Here is a 26,635-nt window from a genome sequence, read left to right on the forward strand (position 1 = left end):
CAACTGCATGGCCAATTTTTGTATCATCTGCAAACTGTTGTATCTGCAAACTTCTTAATCATACTCACTACATTCAAGTCTAAATCATTGACAAAAACAAGGGAACTAGTACTGAGCCCTGCAGAACCCCACTGAAAACAGCCTTCCAGTCACAAAAACACCCATCGACTATTCCCCTTTCCTTCCTGCCTCTGAGCCAATTTTGCCTTGCGTTCCATGGGCTTTTACTTTCGTGACCAGTCTGCCATGTGGGACCTTATCAAAAGCTTTGCTAAAATTCATATACACTGCATCAAACGCACTACCCTCATCGACCCTCCTTGTTACCACATCAAAAAATTCAATCAAGTTCATCAGACACGACCTTCCCTTAACAACAAATGTAATTTTTCGTGATCATCATCATAGGCAGTCCCTCGGAATCGAGGAAGACTTGCTTCCACTCCTGAAGTGAGTTCTTTGGTAGCTGAACAGTCTAATACAAGAGCCATAGACTGTCACAGGTGGGTCAGATAGTCGTTGAGAGAAAGGGTGGGTGGGACAGGTTCGCCGCACGCTCTTTCCGCTGACTGTGCTTGATTTCTGCATGCTCTCAGCGTTGAGACTCAAGGTGCTTATCGCCCTCTCGGATGCACTTCCTCCAATTAGGGCGGTCTTGAGCCAGCGACTCCCAGGTGTCAGTGGGGATGTCACACTTTATCAGGGCGGCTTTGAGGGTGACCTTGTAGCATTTACGCTGCCAACCTTTGGATCGTTTGCCGTGAGGGATCTCCGAGCAGAGCACTTGCTTTGGGAGTCTCGTGTCTGGCATGTGGACTATGTGGCCTGCCCAACGGAGCTGATCGAGTGTGGTCAGTGCTTCAGTGCTGAGGATGTTAGCCTGAATGAGGATGCTGATGTTGCTGCACCTAACCTCCCAGAGGATTGTAGGATCTTGCGGAGACATCGTTGGTGATATTTCTCCAGCAACTTGAGATGTCTACTGTACATGGTCCATATCTCTAAGCCATACAGGAGGGCAGGTATTACTACAGCCCTGTAGACCATGAGCTTGGTGGCAGTTTTGAGGGCCTGGTCTTCAAATACACATTACCTCAGGCGGCCGAAGGCTGCACTGGCGCACTGGAGGTGAAACACTGTTACTAATCTGACATTGAGCTGCCTCTCAAAAGTTTCTTAACAGAAGCAAAATATTGTTTAGCAATATAAAGGGGTGTCTTAATTTTGGGGAGTTTATTTCAAGTTTTCAGGGTTACAGTGTTATCAATCTGACTGATTTCAGCTTTTCAACACTGATTTCAGCTTTTATTCGTCAACATTTTTCAGGAACCTTTCCATGTTGTGGTCTGAAATTCTGGGCGGTATCATTCAGTTTAAATTCTTTTCCCTTTTTTCTTTCGACTTTATTGAAACGCTGAAAAGTTGGGAGAAAAGAACCATTTGACGAGAGCTGCTTTGTCAAGCTGTTCTAGTTGCTCACTATCTGTCCAGATTAGGAATGTGCCAGGTTCAATCATTTCTACCGGAACCTCTAGCTGCTGAGTCAACTGATCTCTGTAGGGGCAGCTGCCATAATTGGCCTTCGTGGACCTGTGTTCGGGAAAGTAAAATTGGATGCAATTCTCACCACTGATCTATCCAACAACCCTTGTTGGAAGTGCACTTGTATAGATACCTGGTGAGGGCAGGTCCGTCTGTGACACTTCCTGTAGTCGAATAACCTACCATCACTTGATATTTAAGCTCACAAATGGTCGATAGTGGGTCAGCTCTTGGAAAGCTACCTGTGGATCTGTATTCCAGTAAGTAGTCAACATGTTAGGAGAGTAGACGGATAATTGTTCAACAAAATGATAAAGAAGAAAAGAAAAATGTTTTTAGATGACTCTTAATTATTGAATCTTGATCTTTGATGATGACCTGAGGCTTACCATACAGTGACCAGAATTGGTTGATATTTTTGTCCACTATTTGTGGGACACAGTGTTAATATTGCATTCCTTTTTAATTTAAGATTTTAACAGCTATTTTTTACAGTTTCTTTTAACCATTAGCCTGCTAGTTAATGGGAAGAATTTCTGTCTCTCTGGGCCAAATTGTTGTGAGTTTTCAACTCGTGCGGTGCAGCACGAGGGGAAAACAATATCATTCAAATGTCAAGAATGGTTTTGGTTGTGTCGTGTTAACCGCAAAATAATAAAATAGCACCGAAGCACAATTTTAGATTAAAAATAAACCAACACTTCCTTTTTTCCTCTATACACTCTTCCCAAGTCATGTTTTTATTTCAACCTTTAGTTAGAAAAAAATCAAACTCATCATTTGCTCCACCTGCTAAGTGTTTTTTTTAACTTGGCCCTTTTCTTCTGCGATCCTGCTCCCATTATGTATTCTAAACAGGAGACAATTCTTGGTGAAAAAATTGACAATCCAGCTAAAATCTGTTTTAAAATAGTTGTTTTTACAGTTAATTAAGTGGGGAAGATCTGAAGATTGGTGCGACCGGAACTGGTCAATCTTTCATGCATGTTTCTCTACAGAAGCAGGAAGCAGCAGCTATTGCCAAGGTATACTTAGATGAGTAAGTGTTGCAAGATGCTCAAATTAAGTGTGAAGGAAGTGAGATTTTGCAATTCAGTCATGGTCAAAAGGAAGAACCTCCTCTCTAACTGTTGGCATATGTAGTTTCCCCTTGTATGTTCTATGACCGTACCAAAACGGCTTGGCATCCTATGTGACTGTGATAGTGCCAAACTATCCCTCCTCATCCTTCTCGACTTGGCTTCAGCCTTTACACAGTTGACCACACCAACCTCCTGCAATGCCTTTTCACCATTGTCCAGGAGGGTGGGACTTCATTCACCTGGTTCCATTCTTATCTATCCAGTTGTAGCCATAGAATCACCTGCAATGGCCTTTCTTCCCACTCCCGCATCGTTACCTCTGGTGTCCCCCAAGGATCTATCCTTGGCCCCCCCCTCCTATTTCTCATCTACATGTTGCCCCTTGGCGACATCATCCAAAAACACAGAGTCGGTTTCTACATCTACCCAGCTCTAGCTCACCACCACCTCTCTCCACTCCTCCACTCTCTCTGTTGTCAGCCTGCTTATCCGACATCCAGAACTGGATGAGCAAAAATCTCCTCCGACTAAATATTGGGATGACCAAAGCCATTGTCTTTGGTCCTCGCCACAAACTGCGGTCCCTAGCCACCGACTCCATATCTCTCCCTGGCAACTATCGCAGGCTGATCCATTCTGTTTGCAACCTTGGTTTCATATTTGATTCCGAGATGAGCTTACGACCACATATCCCTAGACTGTCTCTTTCCACCTCCGTAACACCGCCTGATTCCTCCTCCGTTTCAGCTATCTGCTGCTAAAACCCTCATACATGCCTTTGTTGCCTCTAGACCTCCACTACTATTCCATTGCACTCTTGGCCGGCCTCCCACTTCTACCCTCCTTAAATTTGAGATCATCCAAAACTCTGCTGCCAGTATATCCTAACTCACACCAAGTCCCGCTCACTCATTACTCCTGTGCTCACTGACCCACATTGGCTCCCGGTTAAGCAGCGCCTCCTTGTTTTCAAATCCCTCTGTGGCATACCCCCCACCCCCCCCCTAATCTTTGTAGCTTTCTCCAACCAACGTTCCCTTTAAGCTTCGCAGCCAAACAGTGCTCTTGAGTTCCTGGGCAGCCAGTGGACCGGCTTTTAAATTGGAAAAAACGCACAGATAACTGTCTGAGGCTGAACCAACTGTTTGAAATCTTTGTGTCATATTTGACCCCGGGATGAACTTCTGATCAGATATCTGCGCCATCACTAAGACCGCCTATTTCCACCTCCATAACAACACCCGACTGCACCGCACCCTCAACTCATTTGCTGCTGAAACCCTCATTCATGCCTTTGTTACCTCTAGACTTGACTACTTTAGAGGTAATAAAGGCATGGATAAGGGTTTGTTGGCTGGCCAGCCTCCCTCTTCCACCCTCCGTAAAATTGAGGTCATCCAAAACTCTGCTGTCCATCTCCTTGCACCTCCAAGTCCCATTTGTACATCACCCCTGTGCTCACTGGCCTGCATTGGTTCCCGGTCAAACAATGCTTCAATTAAAAAATTTTCATCCTTGTTTTCAATTCCTTCCATGCCCTCGACCCTCCCTACCTCTGTAATCTATTCCAGTCCCACAACCCTCCAATTAGGGCCCCTTGATCATCCCTGATTTTCATCGTTGTACCATTGACGGCCATGCTTTTAGCTGCCAACACCCTAAGCTCTGGAATTGCCTCCCTCTGCTTCTCTTTCTTCCTATAAGATACTCCTTAAAACCTACCACTTTGATAAAATTTTTGGTCATCTGCCTTAAAATCTCCTTGCGTGACTCAGTGTCAAATTTTATTTGATAACGCTCCTGCGAAGTGCCTTTGTATGTTTTATCACGTTAAAGGCACTATACAAATGCAAGTTGTTGTGCTCAAAACTGCTAACAAAATGATGAAGCCTCATCTGTAGATTCCTAGCAGACTGGCAATTTAATCCAAAGTAGGAGAGCAACACCTGCATGTCTGTTTCCTGGTATTACACTTGGAATGAAATGCAGGTGCTGGGATACCAAACATATGGTATTAGTCTTACTAAGACTGACTCACTCATTAAGCCAGTAGAATCAAAGTCCTGCATTTTTCTGGGACCATGATTCCATTGGTACTTGGAAGCAATGTTCCCACTAAGCTGCAATCTGGAGGTCCCACACAGGCCAATCATCGGCTTTTCAATGGAAATAATCACGCATGCGTGAAAAGTTTAAATGGGCCGCATAGCCAGTTAATGGGCCCGCACGCACACAAAATTAGCGGGGATATTGTTTGAAAGCTGGGCTTGTTTACTCTTTATCGAGTGCAACCAACCAAGGGAGAATTATGTGTGCGAAGTCAGCTGCACTCCTATCCTGTAAAAGAGCCTTGCGTGCACGGAACAGCCTCCTACTACACTAATGTCAAAGGGTGGAGTAGTCACTACCCAGTAGTAATAGGCACTTTTACATTTGCCACTTCGATGATTTATGCTCCGTGTTAAAATGACCAAAACCAGCTCTCTCACCCCGAAGGCAGAATTAGAGTCGCACAAAAATCCAAAATATAAATCTACAGAAATGCTAAATATAAAAAGTTTCTTAATTGCCACTGTTATTTGTATTCCAGACTGGTTCAGAGCTTCTTAGCTATTTAGCCAAGTTCCTGCAGAGCTTTATCAAGAATTGCAAGCCTCGACACTATTACTTGCCTGAGGCAGTTGAGGCAAGATCAGTGGTGTGCCCTGAGTTAATGAGTGACTATCCTTGCTTTTATATATTGAGAAGATTCCTGTTAGTGCCGCTGGCTTTGGATGTGCAGATCTTGCAGAGCAAGCTGCAAGCCAAAAATAAACCTGCCTGGATCCTTTAAGTTGATAGCAGGGAAGAACAGCCTGAGTAAATCCCAGCAACTTTAGTATTGGGTTGTGGGGACCTGTTCATTGGCAACTGGTGTTGGTACAAAACCAGTGATGGCACCAGCATCTCTCGCTAAGGCCAATATTAAAAACAGCTCGACAGCCTGGAGAACTGAGCAGTGTTGGGAGTGTTGAGTAACAGCCATTGCTTGTTGACTCTTGTTTTCTCAAATTTTGTGCAGTCAAAAGACATTTAATGAACACTCATCCAGAACCTGCTAAATATCTTTGAGTCTACTGGGGCAGGTTCTCTGCTTTTTGTGGTGTGGGCAGATATGCTGTTGATAATGAGAGAACCTAGCAGTCACCAGCGCATAACATTATGTTCACAGCATTTCCACTATCCAAGTTGTTTGTACTTCATGCATTCAGGCAGATCGAATAGCTTGGCCTTCCACTGTGCTAACATCTCCTTATGTGGCTTGGTGTCAAATTTTGTTAATGCTCCTGTGAAGCGCCTTGGGGCATTTCATTATGTTTATGGTACTATATAAATGCATGTTGTTGTTGTATTATAAATAAAGGTCTGTTCTTGCCAGTAGTTCTGAACAGGACACTTAAATAATAGGAGTGGCATGTATTAATCTATTAAGAGCTTTAAAAAAAATCCAGATCTGAAATCATATATTGGATAAGGGAAAAAAAAATTAAAGGACTATAGGGAAAGAGCAGGGAAGTGAGATTAATTCGATAGCTCTTTTCAAAGAGCAGACACAGGCACGATGAACCAAATGGCCTCCTTCTGTGCCATATTGTACTATGATGTTCCTTTGTGCCTGACAACTTTACTGAGAGTCTTGAGTAAAAGCTTTTTATTACTGCCAACTGAATCAACTGCTAATGAATCACAGCACGGGATCATGACTCGCACTGCAGAATATTATAGGAGTTCTTTTGTGATCAGTAGGTTTACATTAGGAGAATACATTTTATAGTTTAGGGAGATAATGTGATTCAGAAGTCTTACAATAAGCAAGTGCAAGTTCGAGCTAGCATTTCTTTTACTATACCACTTAGGAATAGTTTAAAAGATATAAAATAAATATTAACAGTTGCATGAAAATCAGTGGACATAAGTGGTGAAGGTGAGAAAATACCAAATGGCCATCAAACCGACGGCCCTAACAATGAACATAGAACATAAATAGGATCAGGAGTCGGCCATTTGGCCCCTCGAGCTTGCTCCGCCATTCAATAAGATCATGGCTGATCTGATCATGGACTCAGCTCCACTTTCCTGTCCGGTCCCCATGATCCTTTACTCCCTTATCGCTCAAAGATCTGTCTATCTCCGCCTTAAATCTAGTCAATGACCCAGCCTTCAGAGCTCTCTGGGGCAGAGAATTCCTTAGATTTACAATCCTCTGAGAGAAGAAATTTCTCCTCATCTCAGTTTAAAATGGGCGGCCCCTTATTCTAAGACTATGTCTCTTAGTTTTAGTTTCCCCTATGAGTGGAAAGATCCTCTCTGCATCCACCTTGTCCACCCCTTGTTATCTTATAAGTTTCAATAAGATCACCTCTTTCTTCTGAACTCTAATGTATATAGGCCCAACCTACTCAACCTATCTTCATTAGTCAACCCCCTCATCTCCAGAATCAACCTAGTGCCTTCCTGATTACTTGCTGTGCCTGCATACTAACTTTGTGTTTCATGCACAAGGACCCCCAGGTCTCTCTGTACTGCAGCACTTTGCAATTTTCCTCCATTTAAATTATAATTTGCTTTTCTATTATTTCTGCCAAAGTGGATAACCTCACATATTCCATATGCCAAATTTTTGCACTCATTTAGCTTGTCTATATTCCTTTGCAGATTTTTTGTGTCCTCCTCACAATTTGCTTTCCCATCCATCTTTGTATCAACAGCAAACTTGGCAATATTCCACTCTGTCCCTTCATCCAAGTCATTAATATAGATTGTAAATAGTTGTGGACCCAGCACCGATCCCTGCGGCATCTCACTAGTCACTGTTTTCCAACCGGAAAATGACCCATTTATCCCGACTCTCTGTTTTCTGTTAGTTAGCCAATCCTCTATGCTTGCTAATATATTACCCCCAACCCTGTGAGCTTTTATCTTGTGCGGTAACCTCTTATGTGGCACCTTATCGAATGCCTTCTGGAAATCCAAATACACCACATCCACTGGTTTCCCCTTATCCACCCTGCTCGTTACATCCTCAAATAACTCCAAATTTGTCAAACATGACTTCCCTTTCATAAAACCATGCTGACTCTGCTTGATTGAATCATACTTTTCCAAATGTTCTGCTACTGCTTTCTTAATAATGGACTCCAGCATTTTCCCAACGACCGATGTTAGGTTAACTGATCTATAGTTTCCTCCTTTTTGTCTGCCTCCTTTTTTTTTTAAATAGGGACATTACATTTACGGTTTTTCAAACTGCTGGGACCACCCCAGAATCCAGGGAATTTTGGTAGATTACAACCAATGCATCCACTATCTCCGCAACCACTTCTTTTAAGACCCTAGGATGTAAGCCATTAGGCCCAGGGGACTTGTCCGCCTTTAGTCCCATTATTTTACCGAGTACTACTTCATTAGTGATCATGATTGTATGAAGTTCCTCCCTACCTATAGCCTTTTAATGTTATTGCATAAAGCTGCATTTTGAACATACTCGTGTTTTTTGTGTCTATTGCCCTGGCTGACAGTGCTTTCATTCTAGACCGAGTCAGTGAGACAGCAGCAACAGAGTAAAGGGAATCCTTCCCTGATCTGATCTGATTTAAACATTTTCGTTCCCGAGTTGGGACATCTAGTAGGTGAGTGAGCTTTAATGTCAGCGGTATCTTTGAAGAACTTGACCTTTTTCTTTCTTATGTGAGTGCCTGCTGGTTAGGGCTATAGTTTTTGTTTTGTTTGCTTCATTGTTTTTATTTTTCGTACTTTGAAATCTGATTCGTTGCTAGTTCTGGTAAAAAGGATTACAATGGGTACTGGAAAACTTGCTTTTTAAAAGAAGCGTGCCCATATTCGAATCACACTAAAAGTCCTTTTGAGTAAATGTTCATTTTGTACTATAACTTGCAGAAATGTTATTGGGCCAGAATTTGCTGTCAAAATAACATGCATGCTAATAGCGTTCACTGTTATTTATGCGTGAATTGTACAGCAACTTCAGAAGAGGAGCAGATGCGCGTTTAAATGTGAGTATCCAAGTGTTGCTGTCCAAGTTGCGCTGCTCCGTCGTTAGCTTCGCGAAAATGTCATCTCGCTATCTGCCTCACCACTGACATGAATTGAATGTCATGAAGTTGCTGTACTTGCACAATAGATACGAACAAAAACCTACAGATATTTAAGGGCTAGTAATTGATAACGCAAGTACCCTTTTAACAACATGATATTTGTTAATTACTGCCAATCAACCTCTCTGGCACTGAAAATGAACGATTACAAGGATGGAGTATCATTCCTTTAGGTTTTGAACTTTTCGGGGCAATAAATTGAATTTTTCTCTTTTTTGTTTTCTCTCTCTCAATCCAATCTTTCTTTCACTTTCTGTACCTTATTTGACATTGAATTCAACCTCCTCGATCTTTCCAGGGTTTATTTCCCAATCCATAAATCTGATTGGTTAAGGAGATACCCTGTTGGTTTCCCTGTTCACTCCAATCCCAGATGCCCTGTTTCCCTCGCCGTGCCTTTATCAGCCCTTACAGCAACTTTGTGGACAAAATTTCTGAGCTGAAGGTTGCAGGGCAAGTCTAACTAACGGCAGACGCCATTAGCTGCCCTGCTTGAGCAAAATCTGGCCCATTATTTTTGACTTGCTTGGTGTTTTCCCAGTCATAGTGATGGCTGGTTCTATGGATCTGCTCGTGGACACTGAGGAACAGGACTGGCCACAGTGTGCTATTTCAGTCATTTGATTCTTGCTGCTGTGGGTGGTGTTGACTTCTAAGCTGTTTACTCTATCAAAGTGTTGAACAACATCCTGATCAGTCAGTTGTTTGTGTCAATGCCACACAGAATGAGGTTTGCTTCAGTACACTCCTAAAATGCTCCTGCTGAACAACCCACAGATTTGTTTATTTGCTGTGCCAAGAACTGCTTTCATCATAAATCTGAACCAACATATTTTTTAAAAAAAAGAACGAACTTGCATTTATATAGCTCCTTTCACAACCTCAAAGTCCCACAACGTTTTACAGCCAATCAAGCACTTTTTGAAGTGCAGTCACTGTTGTAATGTAGGAAATGCGGGAGCCAATTTGCGCACTGCAAACTCTCACAAACATGAATGAGATAATGACAAGATAATCTGTTTATGATGTTGGTTGAGGAATAAATATTAGTCACGATATCGGGGGCAGAATTCCCCTGCTCTTCTTTGAAATAGTATCATGGGATCTTGTACATCCACCCCAGAGGGCAGCTGTAGCCTCGATTTAACATCTTATCTGAAAAGTGGCACCTCTGACAGTGCGGCACTGCCTCAGTACTGTACTGTAGTATCAGCCTAGATTTTGCGTTCTGGAGTGGGACTTGAATCCACAACCTTCTGACTCTGAGTGCTGAGTACTGAGCCATGGATCCATTCCACCCTGTGGAACTGAGCTTCTGTTAACATTGTCTTAACACTGTTCGACTTTCCACATTTTGGTTACTTGGTCATTGATTTGATAGGCACAGTGGATCTGTGCAGTGCAAGTGAAACATGTGGATCTTTTTGACAGGCTGGTGATTGTATGTCGTGGTTTCGCTAGTTTGTGGGAGAATAAAAATTACTTGATCGACTTCATATCATGTTAGACTCCACTCATTTTTAGTCTGCCCAAAGGATTAACTGACCTTTCTGATGTGAGCATGCACCTAATAACTAGGGCACTATTCAACTGCATACTTTGTTGGGTTAAGTCATATTCAGTATGGTTTGATATACTGTTTACTCAGTGCAGATGGGTCCATCACCTCTGTTTTTAGGTTGACAAGTGTATAATGTTGGCAACTTTACTCTGAGGCCGACTGGGTAAAACTTGAGCTGTAGCTTAAACGTTTAGTGCAACAGTTGTTTCTGTTCAAATACTGACCATGCTGCTGCATACCATGGGTTAAGCTGCCTGCTTTAGGACCACCAAGACCCCTATTATATTCTCTATAGGTTAGAAGTACGCATTAATTTTATGGCAATGGGTTCGGAACTCATTTATGCAGCAGATGTTTTGATAGCATCTTTAGGGCCTAGATTGATCTCATGAAATTTCCTGCACAATAATGATAAACAATATATTTTCTCTTGCTCATCACGAAACCTGCTATGTATCGTGCCTCATGTTATCAGTGTTTCATAGCACTTCAAACATGAATTGCTTTTTGTAATGCAGTAACAATTGTTAGCTGGCAAATGTCACAGCCATTCTGCACCAGCAATGTCCCACTAATGAGATGAATAGCCAGTTTTGTTTTGGTATTGATTTGAGAGGAATTTGAATGGTGCCTTGGGACCTTCAACAGCCATTTGATTAGGAAGGTCGAACTATGGTTGAATTTCTCATGCACAGGATGCTACCTCTGATGTTACAGCACCAGAATGTCAGCCTAGATGATAAGTGTGCCATTCAAATCCAAAACCGCCTGATCCAGAGATGAGTGTGTAATCAACTGAGCCAAGCTGGCCCATTATGAAGTTGGAAATGGCCGCCTAGAAACCTCAATGATTGAAAGCAAAAATCTTGGTACGGGGACCAACACAGTCCAGATTTGGACCCCAATATGTGCTGAGTTACCTGATAGGGCAGATGCTACTATTACCTGCAGCACACTGGATTAGAGAATGAAAAATAAACCAGGGTTTCTACTTTTGATCGCAAAGGGGTCACTAGCTAGCAGTCAAGGGCAGGACACTTGGCTGTTTCTTTTCCAAACTTTTCTAGCCTAGGGAAGCTGAAGCCAATTGTTGCACCCAGAATGTTCCAACAGCCTGGATCAGTTATTGAACTTGGGACCTTGTGGTCTGTATGACTTGTACTACACTGGCAAGTCCCATTATCTACTGGGCCATTGAGAGGGTAACCAAATCTACTTTATTGTTCAAGTGCTATTCCAACTGTACACAAGGCTGACTGTTTTGTCTGTGGCACGTCTGATGCGGTGTCATTTCATGCAAATCCGATTGCACTGAAGGGTTTGTGATGCATGCAGTAGAAATCTCCCTTTGTTGCCATGTAACTGAACAGAAAATATTTTTTCACCTTTGCTGAATGGTATCATTGTGGCTTGTGAAGTTATGAACTGTTCACCTTTAGAGAGCGAGGGCGGCACACACAGACTCAACTCAAGACCTGGATTATTGGCTTTTCTAGCACATCTTGGCAATCAAATTTATGGTACATAAACTTGGCCTAGTACCGTAGAGTTTTTATGTTCTTATCGGCTCATCATAGCTCGGTGATCATGCACATTATAGAAGCTTTGTGTTTTTCCAGTTCAAATTAGTATATCACTCCTCAAAGTAAATGCTCTGATTGACTTGATTCATGTGTCTCGATATTAGGATGGCACAGAGTGAATTGTCCAAAGTGGTAATATTGTTGTTTCAAATGGTCAAAGAATCTCAGCCTGGTCTTCAAGTCACTTGCAGCAAACTTCATTTGACCATCTCGGTGATTTTCCTGAAGAGCAGAACATCTATAGGCAGCTATTTTAAATAAATTCTGGAGCTTGATGTTAATTGAATTGTGAAGTTTATGGCCAGCTGATACTAAAGTGGGGTTCTACAGAGAGAATGTGATGTTTATTTCTGTCTTGGGTCACCTCTGCTTTATGGTGTTGGCTGCTTGAGTTGAGATTCACAAATCGCCATCCAAGGGAAATTGGTGGCTTGAGGTGAAATTCATTGTGAAAGCTTAATGTCTTTGCCTTGATGTGTTTGTCACAGTCAGGGTTAGCTCACTTCAGTTCTGAATTTGTTCTGTGATCCTAAGCGTTTCTTCATTCCTCTATCTAAAGGTGTCAATGTGAGTGAATCTGTACACAATGATTTCTACGCACACGCCCGAAAACTTGGTTGCACCCAGAGAAGTTAAACAGGTAAGGGGAAGTAAAATAATAACAGCTGACAAGTACACATAAGAGGGTGCACTTCTGCTTTTGCATTGTGTCATTGCTAAAGTTCAGCTTTATGAAGTCACGTAAATCTCATTCTTCGAATAATCAAGAAGATACGATTTGTAGAATATTTATCGAGGGAGAGAAGGAATCTGAATGAGAAAGAAGAGTTCTGTTTTTTTTTTGCTTTTTCCACAGTTGAAATAGAACATATTTGGGAGGGATGTACTCAAATAACATCTGGTGGTTATTTACATATGTTGGCGTAAAGGACTGACCAGACTGGTCACTGATTCCAGAATGAACAACAACTTGCATTTATTTAGCATCTTTAATGTAGAAAAATATCCCACACTGCTTCACAAAGGTATAATCAGACAAAATCGTCATTGAGCCAAAGGAGGAGATATAGAGGTGACCGTAAGCGTGGTCGAAGAAGTGGGTTTTGCACAGGGCCTTAAAGGAGGAGAGGGCGATGGAAAGGTTTAGGGAGACAGTTTCAGAGTGTAGGGCCTCGGTGGCTGAAGGCATGGGAGCCAATGGTGGAAGGGGGTGGCGGCGGCGGAGATGTCTGAGGAACTGAGTTTGGAAAGGGTTGTAAGGCTGGAAGAGGTTAGAGATAATGGTGGGTGGTGGGGGTGGCTGAGATTGCAAACAGTTTGGTTCAGTCTTTAACAATGGCAAGCAAGGAGAATGGAATAAAGTAAAGGTTTTTCTTGGGATAAGTGCATCAAAGGTGGACGTGAGGGAGTGTTTAAGCAGATTGACAGCTGCAGAAATATTGGCCTCGAGTTTCCACTCGTGGCAAAACAGGCGCCCCTCCGAGCTGGGCGCCCGTTTTTCGCGCCGAAAACGGCACCTGAAAAAAAACAGGCTATTCTCGAGCGCTTTGCAGCTCGATGTCTGATTGGCGCGGCGCACAGGGGGCGGAGCCTACCACTCGCGCCGATTTTGTAAGTAGGAGGGGGCGGGTACAATTTAAATGAGTTTTCTTCGTGCCGGCACCCCTGCGTGTGCGCATTGGAGCGTTCGCGCACGCGCAGTCTGAAGTAAACATTGGCACTCGGCCATTTTAAAAAGTGCTACAGAAAAAGTGAAAATTTGTTTATTGAATCCTTGCAAAGGCTTGCATTTTAATTTTCTTGATATTTCTGTGTGTGAGGGTGAGGGAGTGCATTCTGTAATTAAAGATAGACTGTGATAAACTGGACACATGCACTTGTTTGAGGCTATTCAAATTCTTTGCAGCTGCTCAATTTTTAAAATTTTTTAATAAAACCACATTGCCCTTCCATGATCAGCACTGAGGCTTCTTGCAGTTTTCTCCCTCCCTCCTCCTGCAGTCGGTCGGGCCCGATGGCAAACGGCTGCCTCAAGTACTAAGGCTTCCTGCAGCTTTCTGCAGCTTTCTCCCTCCCTCCCCCTGCCGTCGGTCGGTCCTGACGGCAAACCGCTGCCTGAAAGACCTGCCTGAAGCACTTTCACACAGGTAGGAACATGGTTTATTTAATCTTTTCTTTGCTTATAAATTTTTATTCAGGTTGGATTTATTTGTATAATATTTTTATAAGTATAACTAAGGATTTATTGTAGAATTTAATGACTTCCCTTCCCCCCCGCCCCTCCCCCCCACCTCGTTCCCCGACGCCTAATTTGTAACCTGCGCCTGATTTTTTAATGTGTAGACAAGGTTTTTTCAAGCCTACAAAAATCTTCACTTGCTCCATTCTAAGTTAGTTTGGAGTACGTTTTCACTGTGGAAACTTTCAAATCAGGCGTCGGTGGGCTGGACACGCCCCCTTTTGAAAAAAAATTCTGTTCAAAAGTGAAACTGTTCTACCTGACTAGAACTGCAGAAAACTTAAATGTGGAGAATTCCAATTTCTAAGATACTCCGTTCTCCACCAGTTGCTTCTAAAAATCAGGAGCAAATCATGTGGAAACTTGGGGCCATTGTGGCAAATGGGGGTCCGAAGGCTAAGATAATTCCCAGGAATGTGCAAGTTTTCCATGTCTCAATTCCACTATAGTATATAGTCTATTTTCTTGGGTGAGGGTTTGATTTTGTGGAAGTTGTCATTTCACTGTTATTTCACACTGCCAGTTCAGACCCCCTTTTTTTTAGTACCGGATAAGTAGATGAACTACCTGGTTCAATAACCCCAATTCCTGATCTCAGCCGCTGAATTCCTGGCATTGTGTTTTCTGTTTTGCGTGTGATTTTCTGAAATTGGGATTTAATTAATTTAAACTTAAATAACTGATTGTCTGATTGCGTTCTCAGCGGATAAAGAAGAAACTAGCAAATTCCCTGAAGTGTTTACAGAAGCGTTACGTAAACTCTGACAGTGTGGTAACCAGTGACGACAGTGATGCAAATGTGCTGTGCTGTGTCTTGGAGTCAGTGTTTGTGCATGGATTGAAATCGAAGTATGTCAAAACAGACGGAGCAAACAGAGGACGAAAGGGCAATCGTGCACCTCTCCCACAGCCTGTCTTTTGGACGCTGCTTAAATCAGTCACTCACCGGTAAGTTGGTGCAATTTTGTAGAACTAATTCAATTTTCATGCAGAAATTCCTGTGCCTGCTTGCTTTAAAGTCTTTGCACCTACCAAATCTTATCCCCTTCTCACTGCCACCACATACAAACACGTGCTTAAACACTTGCCTACACACTCTCTACAGGGACAGATTCAGCAGCAGGAGAACCAGATTATTATTATGACACCAGTTAAGGACATAAAAAATTAGGAGCAGGAGTAGGCCATTTGGCCCCCCCCCCCCCCCCACCCTTAATAAGATCATAACTGATCTGATCTTGGGCTCAGTTCCACTTCCCTGCCCGCTCCCCACAACCCTTTAATCCCTTATTGCTCAAAAATCTGTCTGTCTCCGCCTTAAATATATTCAGTGACCCAGCATCCACAGCTCTCTGGGGCAGAGAATTCCAAAGATTTACAACCCTGAGAGAAGAAATTCCTCCTCGTCTCAGTTTTAAATGGGCAGCGCCTTATTCTGAGACTATACCCCCTCGTTTTAGTTTCCCCTGAGTGGAAATATCCTCTCTGCATCCACCTTGTCAAGACCCCTCAATATTATGTTTCGATAAGATCACCTCTCATTCGTCTGAACTCCAATGAGTATAGGCCCAACCTACTCAAACTATCTTCATCAGTCAACCCCCTCATCTCCAGAATCAACCTAGTGAACCTTCTCGGAACAGCCTACAATGCAAGTATATCCTTCCTTAAATACAGAGACCAAAACTGTACGCAGTTATCAAGGTGTGGCCTCGCCAATACCCTGTACAGTTGCAGCAGGACTTCCTGCTTTTATACTCTATCCCCCTTGCAATAAAGGCCAACATTCCATTTGCTTCCTGATTACTTGCTGTAGCTGCATAACAACTTTTTTTGTTTCATGCACAAGGACCCAGAGGTATCTCCGTACTGTAGCTTGTTATAATTTTTCTCCATTTAAATTATAATTTGTTTTTTTAGTTTTTCTGCTAAAGTGGATAACCTCACATTTTTCCACATTTTGTACTCCATCTGCCAACTTTATGCCCACTCACTTAGCTTGTCGATATCCCTTTGCAGATTTTGGCCTCCTCACAATTTGCTTTTCCACCCATCTTTACATCATCAGCAAACTTGGCTACATTACACTCGGACCCTTCATCCAAGTCATTAATATAGATTGTAAATAATTGAGGCCTCAGCACTGATTCCTGCCTCACCCCACTAGTTACTGTTTGCCAACTGGAAAATGCCCCATTTATCCCGACTCTCTCTTTTCTGTTCCACTTGAAATCTGCAGGCACTTCATTCAGAGACGAATGTGACTGTTTTGTGGACTTGAGACTTGAAATTTGTCCCAAACAGTCTTCAGTTATTTACATTACATTTGGTTGCATATCTGCTGACCCGATTGACCTAGGTGGGGTTTAATTTAATGATTTACATCATTGATAGAACTTCAAAAGAACTGACTAAAAGTGTTACCTTGCAAAAAACAATTAAAAGAAGTTTATTTGGTAACATTCACCCAATATATTTCTCTTAAATATGTGTGTAAAGCATAATTGGTATATGCATGCATCTCTTTTTCCACTTTTGATCTTTTTTATTTATGTTAAATTAGCTACCGAAATTGTACCATCTGTCGTTAGCTGGTATTATTGCAATGTATAACTTGCACATCTATTTGCTGAAAGGAGTTGTTGGAAAGTGATACCATTGTTTGAGATAGATGAGTTTGTCATAGGCTTCTATGTTCTATCAGGCATAACTTTACAAGATCTTAATGGTAATCAATTCTATTGATTTTATTTGCAAAGGCTTAGTGGATAAAACTGCTGCACAGCATAAAAGAAAGGACTTGCTTTCATACAGTGCCTTTTACATCCTCGTGATGTCCTGAAGTGCTTTGCCGCCAATGAATTACACAGCCTAGAAGATCCAAGAGTCATTTCCCAGTTGGTGCTGGGAGATTACAGTTAGTCTGGTCTAGCAGGAAGGAAAGACTAGCCAAGTTTCCTGCTCCAGATTATTGGCCAGGGGCTCCTGCTGAAAAAATGCGTGTGTGGGGATTATGGAAAGGGACACGATCAGGCTTGGCTATGATGACCTCAGCAGTTAAATAGCATATTGACACGCGCTGTCAGAAACTGCTTTGCATTGGCATGGAAGTAATACTGGCACAGGTTTAGAAGTGTTATTTTGGAGAAGTAGGGCTTTCTTTGTTCAGTGAATGAAATGTGGATCCGCTAACAGCTGATGGTTTGGTGTTTTCTCACCATCTTGTTTGGTGTGCCAATCTGCCGTCCATTTGTTTTCCATGCCATTTAATCTTGAGCAGCAGATAACTTGAGCTGGTTGTATCAACACACTTGATTTAGAGTCCTGTAGGGCAGGCTGTTCTAGATACTGTATCTACACTTCCAAACCTCAATACAGAAGGAAGTGGTAACTGGCTGTGCTCACCCTTGCACATTATTTCTAAATGCAAAAATTAGTCAAGATTTGCATTTTGCCCTCTGACCTATGGAACCAATGCTTTGTAAGCTGAATGTAGTTTGGTGCTGTGGTTCTCTTCAATCCCGAGACCTTTGTGATTACATGCAAGATGTTGCCCGTTTGAATACTTGTTGCCGTTCAGGCATTGCGCACAGAAGATGCTGCAAATAATAATAAGTTGAATAAGACATTTCAACCCATTTAAAAATGATTCCGTTTAAAATTAGCGAGGTCAGCATTGGGCTCACTTATGGCGTGCCCTACAGTAAATCAGCTGACCTCATTGTCTGTGGCCGATTGGTTGAGGTACAAAGATGTTAGCATCTGCAGAACTGTACCCCAACATTCAAGAGAGCAGTGCAGTAAAAAATAATACAGTTTATCGGTCTGGAAATCATCAGCATTGTATTACATTATAAGGCATAACATTTATGTGGGGCCTAGATAGAGTGTATAGGAAGAATCTGTTTCCCTTAGCAGAGAGGTCAATAACCATGGGGCATAGATTTAAAGTCATTGGTAGAAGGAGTAGAGAGGAGTTGGAGAACTTTTTTCACTCAGAAGGTGGTGGGGATCTGGAATTCACTGCCTGAAAGGGTGGTAAAGGCAGAAACCCTTATCACATTTTAAAATGTACTTGGATATGTACTTGGAAGTGCCGTAACCTACAAGGCTACAGATCAAGAGCTGGAAAGTGGGATTGCGGCCGGCAGAGACACGTGTGCGAATGACCTCCTGTGCTGTAAATTCTGTGATTCTGTCATTTTGAAATGAAGTTCAATTTAATCTTATTTATCAAACAAATTTTCAGTAAAAAATATCTAACACACTGATTTAAAAATATATATATATTCTTGCAGAGATGTTGTGACCGAGCTGGAGCATTTGAACTTTATTAACACTGATGTTGGACGGTGTCGTGCCTGGGTAAGGCTTGCACTGAATGATGGCCTGATGGAGTGTTATCTAGTGTCCCTTTTCCGTGAGAAGGACAGCCTGTGTGACTTCTACCACCCTGTGGCGTTACTGCTCGATTCGGAGGACAGTAACGTTTTGCTGAGCTATCTCCAAGGTCTATCAGCTCTTTCATTTGCACTCTCTTACAAATCAGCTGTGCTAAATGAATGGACCACCACTCCCCTGGCTTTGGCAGGTTTATGCTTGGGGTCAGAGCTGCCAGAACTTTTATTGCCGACCTTTTCTGAAGGCAGAAGGAAAGGATCCTGGGATTCAGCTTCTCAGTCCTCTGAGTCTGACATCATTGAAGTGACACACGTGAGTTTCTCGACTGCACACGGCAGTCACCACTCAGGAAAACTAAAACTTGCATCCTCGACACTAAGTTTGGAAACAACTGGGTCATCCCAACTCTCATCCAGTCTCAGCTCCGACAGCCTGCTTCAGGTAAATGGGATGAAGAGCCCCGACCAAGCTACTGAAGAATTGTGGTCCTGTGATACAGACAAGGGTATTGCGAGCGCAGAGAGCTCCAACAAATCTCTCCAAGAGTGAGTGTTATTTTTCCTCCTACTGTACCTCAGTGCTGTAATGTAAACCATTTTATTTTTATTTATAAAACTAATTATATATTTGTCTAAGAATTTCATGCCATTTTTAAGAAACTGTTTTTGACTCCCTATCTCTGTAACCTCGTCCAGCCCTACAACCAATATTCCCTTTAAGCTACATGGCCGCGCTGCGATCTGCAGGTCCCACGCAGCCAGCTCAACAGCGTTCTAATGGCCGTGCGCACACAAAATTAGCAGGAATGTTGCCTACAACCCTCCGAGATATTTGCGCTCCTCCAATTCTTGCCTCTTGAGCATCCCCGATTTTGCTTGCTCCACCATTGGCGGTCGTGCCTTCCCTGAACTGCCCAGACCCTAAGCTCTGGAATTCCCTCACTAAACCTCTCCACCTCTTTCCTGCATGAGCCGTTCCTTAAAATCTACCTCTTTGACCAAGCTTTTGGTCATCTGGCCTAATATCATCTTATATGGCTCGGTGTCAAAGTTTGTTTGATAACGCTCCTGAGAAGCGGCGAATGTTTTTGTGGCAGAGGTGTGGTGAGAGATCGTGGCAGAGGTGCGGTGAATGTTTGTGGCGGTGGAACGGCGCGAACTCGTGTCGGAGGTGCGGCAAATGAGGGTACAGGACCCAAAAGAGCAGAGGGTCCAGGGTCAACACAGGCCTGCCCACACTGCGATATGTGTGCGCACTAAATCTGTGCAGCAGAGCAGGTCTCCAGTCGCCCTGGTTAACCCTTGCCACTGGATAAAGGCTTAGCTCTGCCAAGCCCGTGTGGTGGCTAATGTGCAACGGTCACCACACATTTGAAAAAAATCCGCGCACAGGCATCTTCCACCCCTTCAATTGGAGTTCAGGGCCGAAATATTGTGTCCTTCATTAAAACATGTGAACTTGTGTGGAAGCAAGCCATTCTCGTTTGAGGGACCGCCTATGATGATAAAGCACTTTTACCACGTTAAAGGCACTATATAAATACAAGTTATTGTTGCTGCCATCTGTAATTTTCACATTTTTATGGGGATAATCACATTCTTTTGAATAGTACAACCGGCCGTTTTATGTTGTGCAATCCATCTTTTGGAAGCTAAGTTTATTTTGCCCCATGTGGATTTCAATTTAGAATCCATGACTGAGGTTCTGTTGATGATGTTGGGTGGTAGCAGCGGGAGTCCGGGGACAGCGGAGCGGCCGAAAAGGCCCAGCGTTAGTCGGAGAGGCGGGAGTGCAAGCAGCGGGAGTCTGGGGACAGCGGAGCGGCCTATAAAGGCCCAGCTTTCGTCGGAGAGGTGGGAGTGCGAGCAGCGGGAGGCCGGGGACAGCGGAGCGGCCTATAAAGGCCCAGCGTTAGTCGGAGAGGCGGGAGTGCGAGCAGCGGGAGGTCTGGGGACAGCGGAGTGACCTATAAAGGCCCAGCTTTCGTCGGAGAGGCGGGAGTGCGAGCAGCAGGAGTCCGGGAACAGCGGAGCGGCCTATAAAGGCCAGCCGGTGCAGCTGCAGCAGGGAGACAAAAAGAAGTAGCAAGAAATCGAAAGGTGACGTCACAGCCAAGGGGCTAAGTGATTGGCTGGTGATTGGTATGTAGTTTTTCTTTTTCTTTCCTTTATCAGTAAGTAACATTTAGCATTGTTGTTGCCAAATTAAGTTAATCTCCAGGTTAAGTCATGGCAGGAGAGCTCGGACATGTGTTATGCTCCTCCTGTACTATGTGGGAAGTCAGGGACGCTTCCGGTGTCCCTGACGACTACGTGTGCGGGAAGTGTATCCAGCTCCTGACAGACCGCGTTACGGCACTGGAGCTGTGAGTGGATTCCCTCTGGAGCATGCACGATGCTGAGAATGACGTGAATAGCACGTTTAGCGAGTTAGTCTCTAATATGTCCTTACTATACAGGACAAATGCACATGAGGCCCATACTAGAGAGAAGGTCACTCTGTGACTGGTAACCTTTATTCGCCAGCACTGAAGTGGAGAAGCTTCTCCTTTTATACCTGAAAGTCCAGGTTAGAAGTGTCTCCCACAAGTTCATCACCGAGTGGTCAGTGTTTTCACGGTGAACAACTTGGGTCAGTTTATACATGGATTGCAATGATAGTTGAATACATGACATCACCTCCCCCCCCCCCCCCCCCCCCCCCCCCCGAAAGTCTTATTGGGATCACAGGTTAAGTCTCTCTGGTGGTTTACACTCCCTTGTGGAACGCCTGAGTTGGGGCTCCGGTTGTTCGGTGCTGGCTTGAGTGTCTGCTGTTTGCGGTGCCTCAGGCCTGTCCGGACTGTCCACACTGACTGGGCTCTCCTCCACTTGGTTTCGGTGTTCGGTCACCTGTGGTGGAGTGAACTCTACATCATGTTCTTCCTCTGCTTCTTCTATGGGGTTGCTGAACCTCCTTTTTGTTTGATCCACGTGTTTGCGGCAGATTTGTCCATTGGTAAGTTTAACTACCAGAATCCTATTCCCCACTTTAGCAATCACAGTGCCTGCGAGCCATTTGGGCCCTGCAGCGTAGTTGAGGACAAAGACAGAGTCATTGACATCAATACATCGCGCCCTCGCATTCCCGTCATGGTAGTCACATTGTGACCGGCACCTGCTCTCAACAATTTCTTTCGTGGTGGGGTGTATAAGGAATAACCTGGTTTTGAGCGTCCTTTTCATTAGCAGCTCTGCGGGTGGAACTCCTGTGAGCGAGTGTGGTCGGGATCTATTGGCCAACAGGAGGCATGATAAGCGGCTTTGTAGGAAACCCCCTTGGATTCTGAGCATCCCCTGTTTGATTATCTGCACTGCTCGTTCCACCTGGCTGTTTGAGGCCGGCTTGAATGGTGCCGTTCTGACATCGTTGATTCCATTTCCTGCCATGAAGTCCTGGAATTCAATGCTTGTAAAGCATGGGCCATTGTCGCTGACCAAGACGTCCGGTAGACCATGGGCGGCAAACATTGCCCGTAGACTTTCTACCGTGGCAGAGGATGTGCTTGAATTGAGAATGTCACACTTGATCCATTTGGAGTACGTGTCTACTACAACCAAAAACATTTTTCCCATGAAAGGACCTGTGTAGTCCACGTGGATGCGTGACCATGGCTTGGCGGGCCAGGGGCTAAGGGGGGCTTCTCTGGGCGCTTTGCCCAGCTGGGCACACGTGTTGCACCTGCAAACAACATTCCAGGTCTGCATCTATCCCTGGCCACCAAACGTGTGACCTGACTAATTGCCTTCATCATGACAATGCCCGGGTGCTCATTGTGGAGTTCTCGGATGAACGCCTCTCTGCCCATCTGGGCATGACTACTTGGTTTCACCATAGTAGGCAATCAGCCTGAATTGAGAGTTCATCCTTGTGCCTGTGAAATGCTTTAAATTCCTCAGGGCATGCCCTGTACGTGGCTGCCCAGTCCCCATTCAGGACTCATTTCTTGACTAAAGACAGTAGTGGGTCTCTCTTTGTCCAGACTTTGATCTGACGGGCTGTCACGGGTGAGTCTTTGCTTTCGAAAGCTTCAACAGCCATGACCATCTCAGCAGCACGCTCGGTTGCTGCTAGTGGGAGCCTGCTTAGTGCATCGGCGCAGTTTTCGGTGCCCGGTCTGTGCCGAATTGTATAGTCATAGGCGGCAAACGTGAGTGCCCACCTCTGTATGCGTGCTGACGCATTTGCATTTATGGCCTTGTCGGCCAAAAGGGACGTTAGGGGTTTGTGATCTGTCTCCAGCTCAAATTTCCTGCCAAACAGGTACTGGTGCATCTTTTTTTACTGTATATACACATGCAAGCGCTTCCTTTTCTACCATCCCGTAGCCCCTTTCTGCCTGGGACAGACTTCTGGAGGCATAAGCTACCGCCTGTAACTGACCCTTGGCATTAACATGCTGCAACACACACCCGACCCCATAGGACGACGCATCGCACATTAAAACAAGTTTCTTACATGGGTCATATAGCGTTAACAGATTGTTGGAGCATAACAGAGCACGCAATTTATCAAAAGCCCTTTCCTGGCTGTCCCCCCAGACCCATTCGCGACCTTTGCGTAGGAGCATCTGTAGCAGCTCTAACAGCGTGCTCAATTTGGGAAGAAAGTTTCCAAAATAGTTCAGGAGCCCCAGGAACGAATGCAGCTCCGTCGTGTTACGGGATCTGGGTGCTCTCTGGATCGCTTCCATTTTGGACGCAGTAGGTCTGATCCCGTAGCTGCTACCCTCACCCCCAGGAATTCTACCTCTGGAGCTAGGAAGACTCACTTCGCCTTTTTCAGTCGCAGACCTACCCGGTCCAGTCTGCATAGCATCTCCTCCAGGTTGTGGAGGTGTTCTTCAGTATCGCAACCCATGATGAGGATGTCGTCTTGAAAAACCACCATCCTTGGAATCGACTTGAGACTTTCCATGTTTCGTTGAAAGATCGTGGCGGCCGAGCGAATCCCGAACGGACATCTGTTGTACTTAAACCACCCCTTGTGTGTCGTGATGGTGGCCAGCTTCTTCGACTCACTCGCCAGCTCCTGAGTCATGTAAGCTGAGGTCAGGTCCAATTTTGAAAACAGTTTGCCACCGGATAGCGTCGCAAAGAGGTCCTCCGTTCTCAGTAGCGGGTACTGGTCTTGGGAGTGACACCCGATTGATGGTGGCCTTGTAATCACCACATATCCTGACCGACCCATCCGCCTTGAGCACCGGCACAATCTGGCTCGCTCAGTCACTGAATTCGACTGGCGAGATGATGCCTTCCCTCAGCAGGCGGTCCAATTCGCCTTCTATCTTTTCCCACATCATGTAGGGCACCACTCTGGCCTTGTGGTGTACTGGCCTGGCGTCCGGGTTTATGTGAATCACTACCTTGATCCCCATGAAAGTGCCAATGCCGGGTTGAAATAGTGAGTCTAATTTGTCCAGGACCTGTGAGCATGATATTTGCTCCACAGAAGAAATTGCATTGACATCGCTCCATTTCCAGTTCATGACAGCAAGCCAACTCCTCCCCAGCAGTGCAGGACCGTCCCACGGGACAATCCAGAGTGGCAACCTGTTCTCCAAATCTTTGTGGGTCACAACTACCATGGTGCTGCCTAGCACCGGAGTGACCTCCTTTGTATATGTCCGTAGCTGTGCGCCAATCGGCCTTGGACGTCCACAACTCGTCGAACTGTTTGATACTCATCAGGGACTGGCTGGCCCCCGTGTCTAGCTCCATTGATACTGGGATGCCATTGAGAAGCACTTTCATCATTATTGGTTGCGTCCTGGTGTATGAACTGTATATGTGCTCCGTATGAACTGTATATGTGCTCCACATGAACACGCTAAACTTCAGCTTCCAGCAATTTCCCCCGTGTCCATTTGGCCTCGTAGGGCTTACATTGGGCCCGTCCTCCTCGTATATCAACCTGGCTGCAGGCTTCCTGCACATACGTGCCAAGTGACTGCTGACGTTGCAGTTTCTGCAGGTATATTGCTGACACCTGCAAGCTCTGGCTGTGTTTGCCTCCACACCTCCAACATGAGCTTTGTTGGAAACAAAAGCTCCATTACCGTCGATTGTCTCTGACTGTCTTTGTAACTGTCCTTAAACGCACCATTGACAGGTGTTGATGGCCCCATTAATGGCCGCATTGTCCCTTGCGATGGCATGAATCCCGTTCAGCTAGCCATTGTCTCTGTTGAATTCCCCCTTTGGGTTCGACTACATGCTCGGGCATATCCGATTGCCCCTGTGTGCCTGGAGAACTGTGTGCCGCATTAACAATGTTGACTCCCTGTCCATTTGTTGCAGTTGAACCAAGAATTTTGTCAAACATCATTCTGGTCTCTTCCTCCCCTGATATAAATGTCTGGGCCATCAAAGCTGCCGTTTCCAGAGTCAAGTCTTTGGTCTCAATCAGTTTCCTGAAAACCCCAGCGTGCCCGATGCCTTCAATAAAAAAGTCTCACAGCATCTCCGCTCTGCATGCATCTGGGAACTTACATAGGCTTGCCAGTCGCCGGAGATCTGCCACGAAGTCTGGAACGCTTTGCTTTCTCGCCGCCGGTGCGTGTGAAACCGGTGCGTGTGAAACCGGTGTCTCGCCACGTGCATTCTGCTTGACGGTTTAAAGTGTTCCCTGATTAATTTACTGAGCTCTTTAAAAGTCTTGTCTGCCGGCTTCTCTGGCGCTAGAAGGTCCTTCATCAGGGAGTACGTCCTGGATCCACAAACCGTCAGGAGATGAGCCCTGCATTTGTCGGCCGAATCCTGTCCCAGCCATTCCTCAGTGACGAAACTTTGCTGTAGTCTCTCAATGAAATCATCCCAATCATCACCAACACAGTACCTCTCATCTGTGCTGTTAGTGGCCATGCTTGCGTGGTTTAAATCCCAGTTTCTCGTCGCCAATAATATGCCCTTACTATACAGTACAAATGCACACTAGGCCCATACTACAGAGAAGGCACTCTGTGACCAGTAACCTTTATTCACCAGCACTGAAGCGGAGAAGATGGGTGGAGCTTCCACTTTTATAACTGAAAGTCCAGGTTAGGAGTGTCCCCCACAAGTTCACCACCTAGTGGTCAGTGTTCTCACGGTGTACAACTTAGGTCAGTTTATACATGGATTACAATGACAGTTGAATACATGACAGTCTCGCCGCAGGTAAAGGTTATACAGCCAGATAGTAAATGGGTGACCAACAGGAAGAGCAGTGGAAAGAAGGTAGTGCAGGGGTCCCCTGCGGTCATCCATTTTGGGTACTGTTGAGGGGGATGACTCATTAGGGAGGGCAGCAGCAGCCAAGTTCATGGCACCGTGGGTGGCTCTGCTGCACAGGAGGGCAGGAAAAATAGTGGGAGAGCTATAGTGATAGGGGATTCGATTGTAAGGGGAATAGATGGGCGTTTTTGCGGCCGCAACCGAGACTCCAGGATGGTATGTTGCCTCCCTGGTGCAAGGGTCAAGGATGTCTCGGAGCGAGTGCAGGACATTCTGAAAAGGGAGGGTGAACAGCCAGTTGTCGTGGTGCACATAAGTACCAACGATATAGGTAAAAAAAACGGGATGAGGTCCTACAAGACTAATTTAGGGAGCGAGGAGCTAAATTTAAAAAGTAGGACCTCAAAAGTAGTAATCTCAGGATTACTATCAGTGCCATGCGCTAGTCAGAGTAGGAATCGCAGGATAGCTCAGATGAATACATGGCTTGAGGAGTGGTGCAAAAGGGAGGGATTCAAATTCCTGGGACATTGGAACTGGTTCTGGGGGAGGTGGGACCAGTACAAACCGGATGGTCTGCACCTGGGCAGGACCGGAACCAATGTCCTGGGGGGAGTGTTTGCTAGTGCTTTTGGGGAGGAGTTAAACTAACATGGCAGAAGGATGGGAACTTATGCAGGGAGACAGAGGGAAATAAAATGGAGGCAGAAGCAAAAGATAGAAAGGAGAATAGTAAAAGTGGAGGGCAGAGAAACCCAAGGCAAAAAACAAAAACGGCCACATTACAGCAAAATGTGTTAAAAAGACAAGCCTGTAGGC

General features: G+C 44.8%; 1 protein-coding gene across 5 annotated transcripts in view; it reads left to right on the forward strand.

The window, feature by feature from the left end:
• The window catches only part of plekhm1 (pleckstrin homology domain containing, family M (with RUN domain) member 1), a 72,512-nt gene that overhangs the window by 1,505 nt on the left and 44,372 nt on the right, over positions 1 to 26,635 (forward strand). For 2 of the 5 annotated variants that reach the window (XM_070864686.1, XM_070864691.1), the window contains exons 2-6: positions 2,468 to 2,567; positions 8,197 to 8,293; positions 12,483 to 12,563; positions 14,866 to 15,110; positions 18,461 to 19,108. In XM_070864686.1, the coding sequence (XP_070720787.1) occupies positions 12,510 to 12,563; positions 14,866 to 15,110; positions 18,461 to 19,108 (947 nt within the window). In that variant the 5' untranslated portion in view covers positions 2,468 to 2,567; positions 8,197 to 8,293; positions 12,483 to 12,509. Of the gene's footprint in view, positions 1 to 2,455; positions 2,568 to 8,196; positions 8,294 to 12,482; positions 12,564 to 14,865; positions 15,111 to 18,460; positions 19,109 to 26,635 lie in introns of all 5 variants that reach the window. The other 3 variants (XM_070864687.1, XM_070864688.1, XM_070864690.1) reach the window with 3 other exon arrangements.

Source organism: Pristiophorus japonicus, chromosome 21 (genome assembly GCF_044704955.1).
Source record: "Pristiophorus japonicus isolate sPriJap1 chromosome 21, sPriJap1.hap1, whole genome shotgun sequence".
Lineage (NCBI taxonomy): Eukaryota > Metazoa > Chordata > Chondrichthyes > Pristiophoridae > Pristiophorus > Pristiophorus japonicus.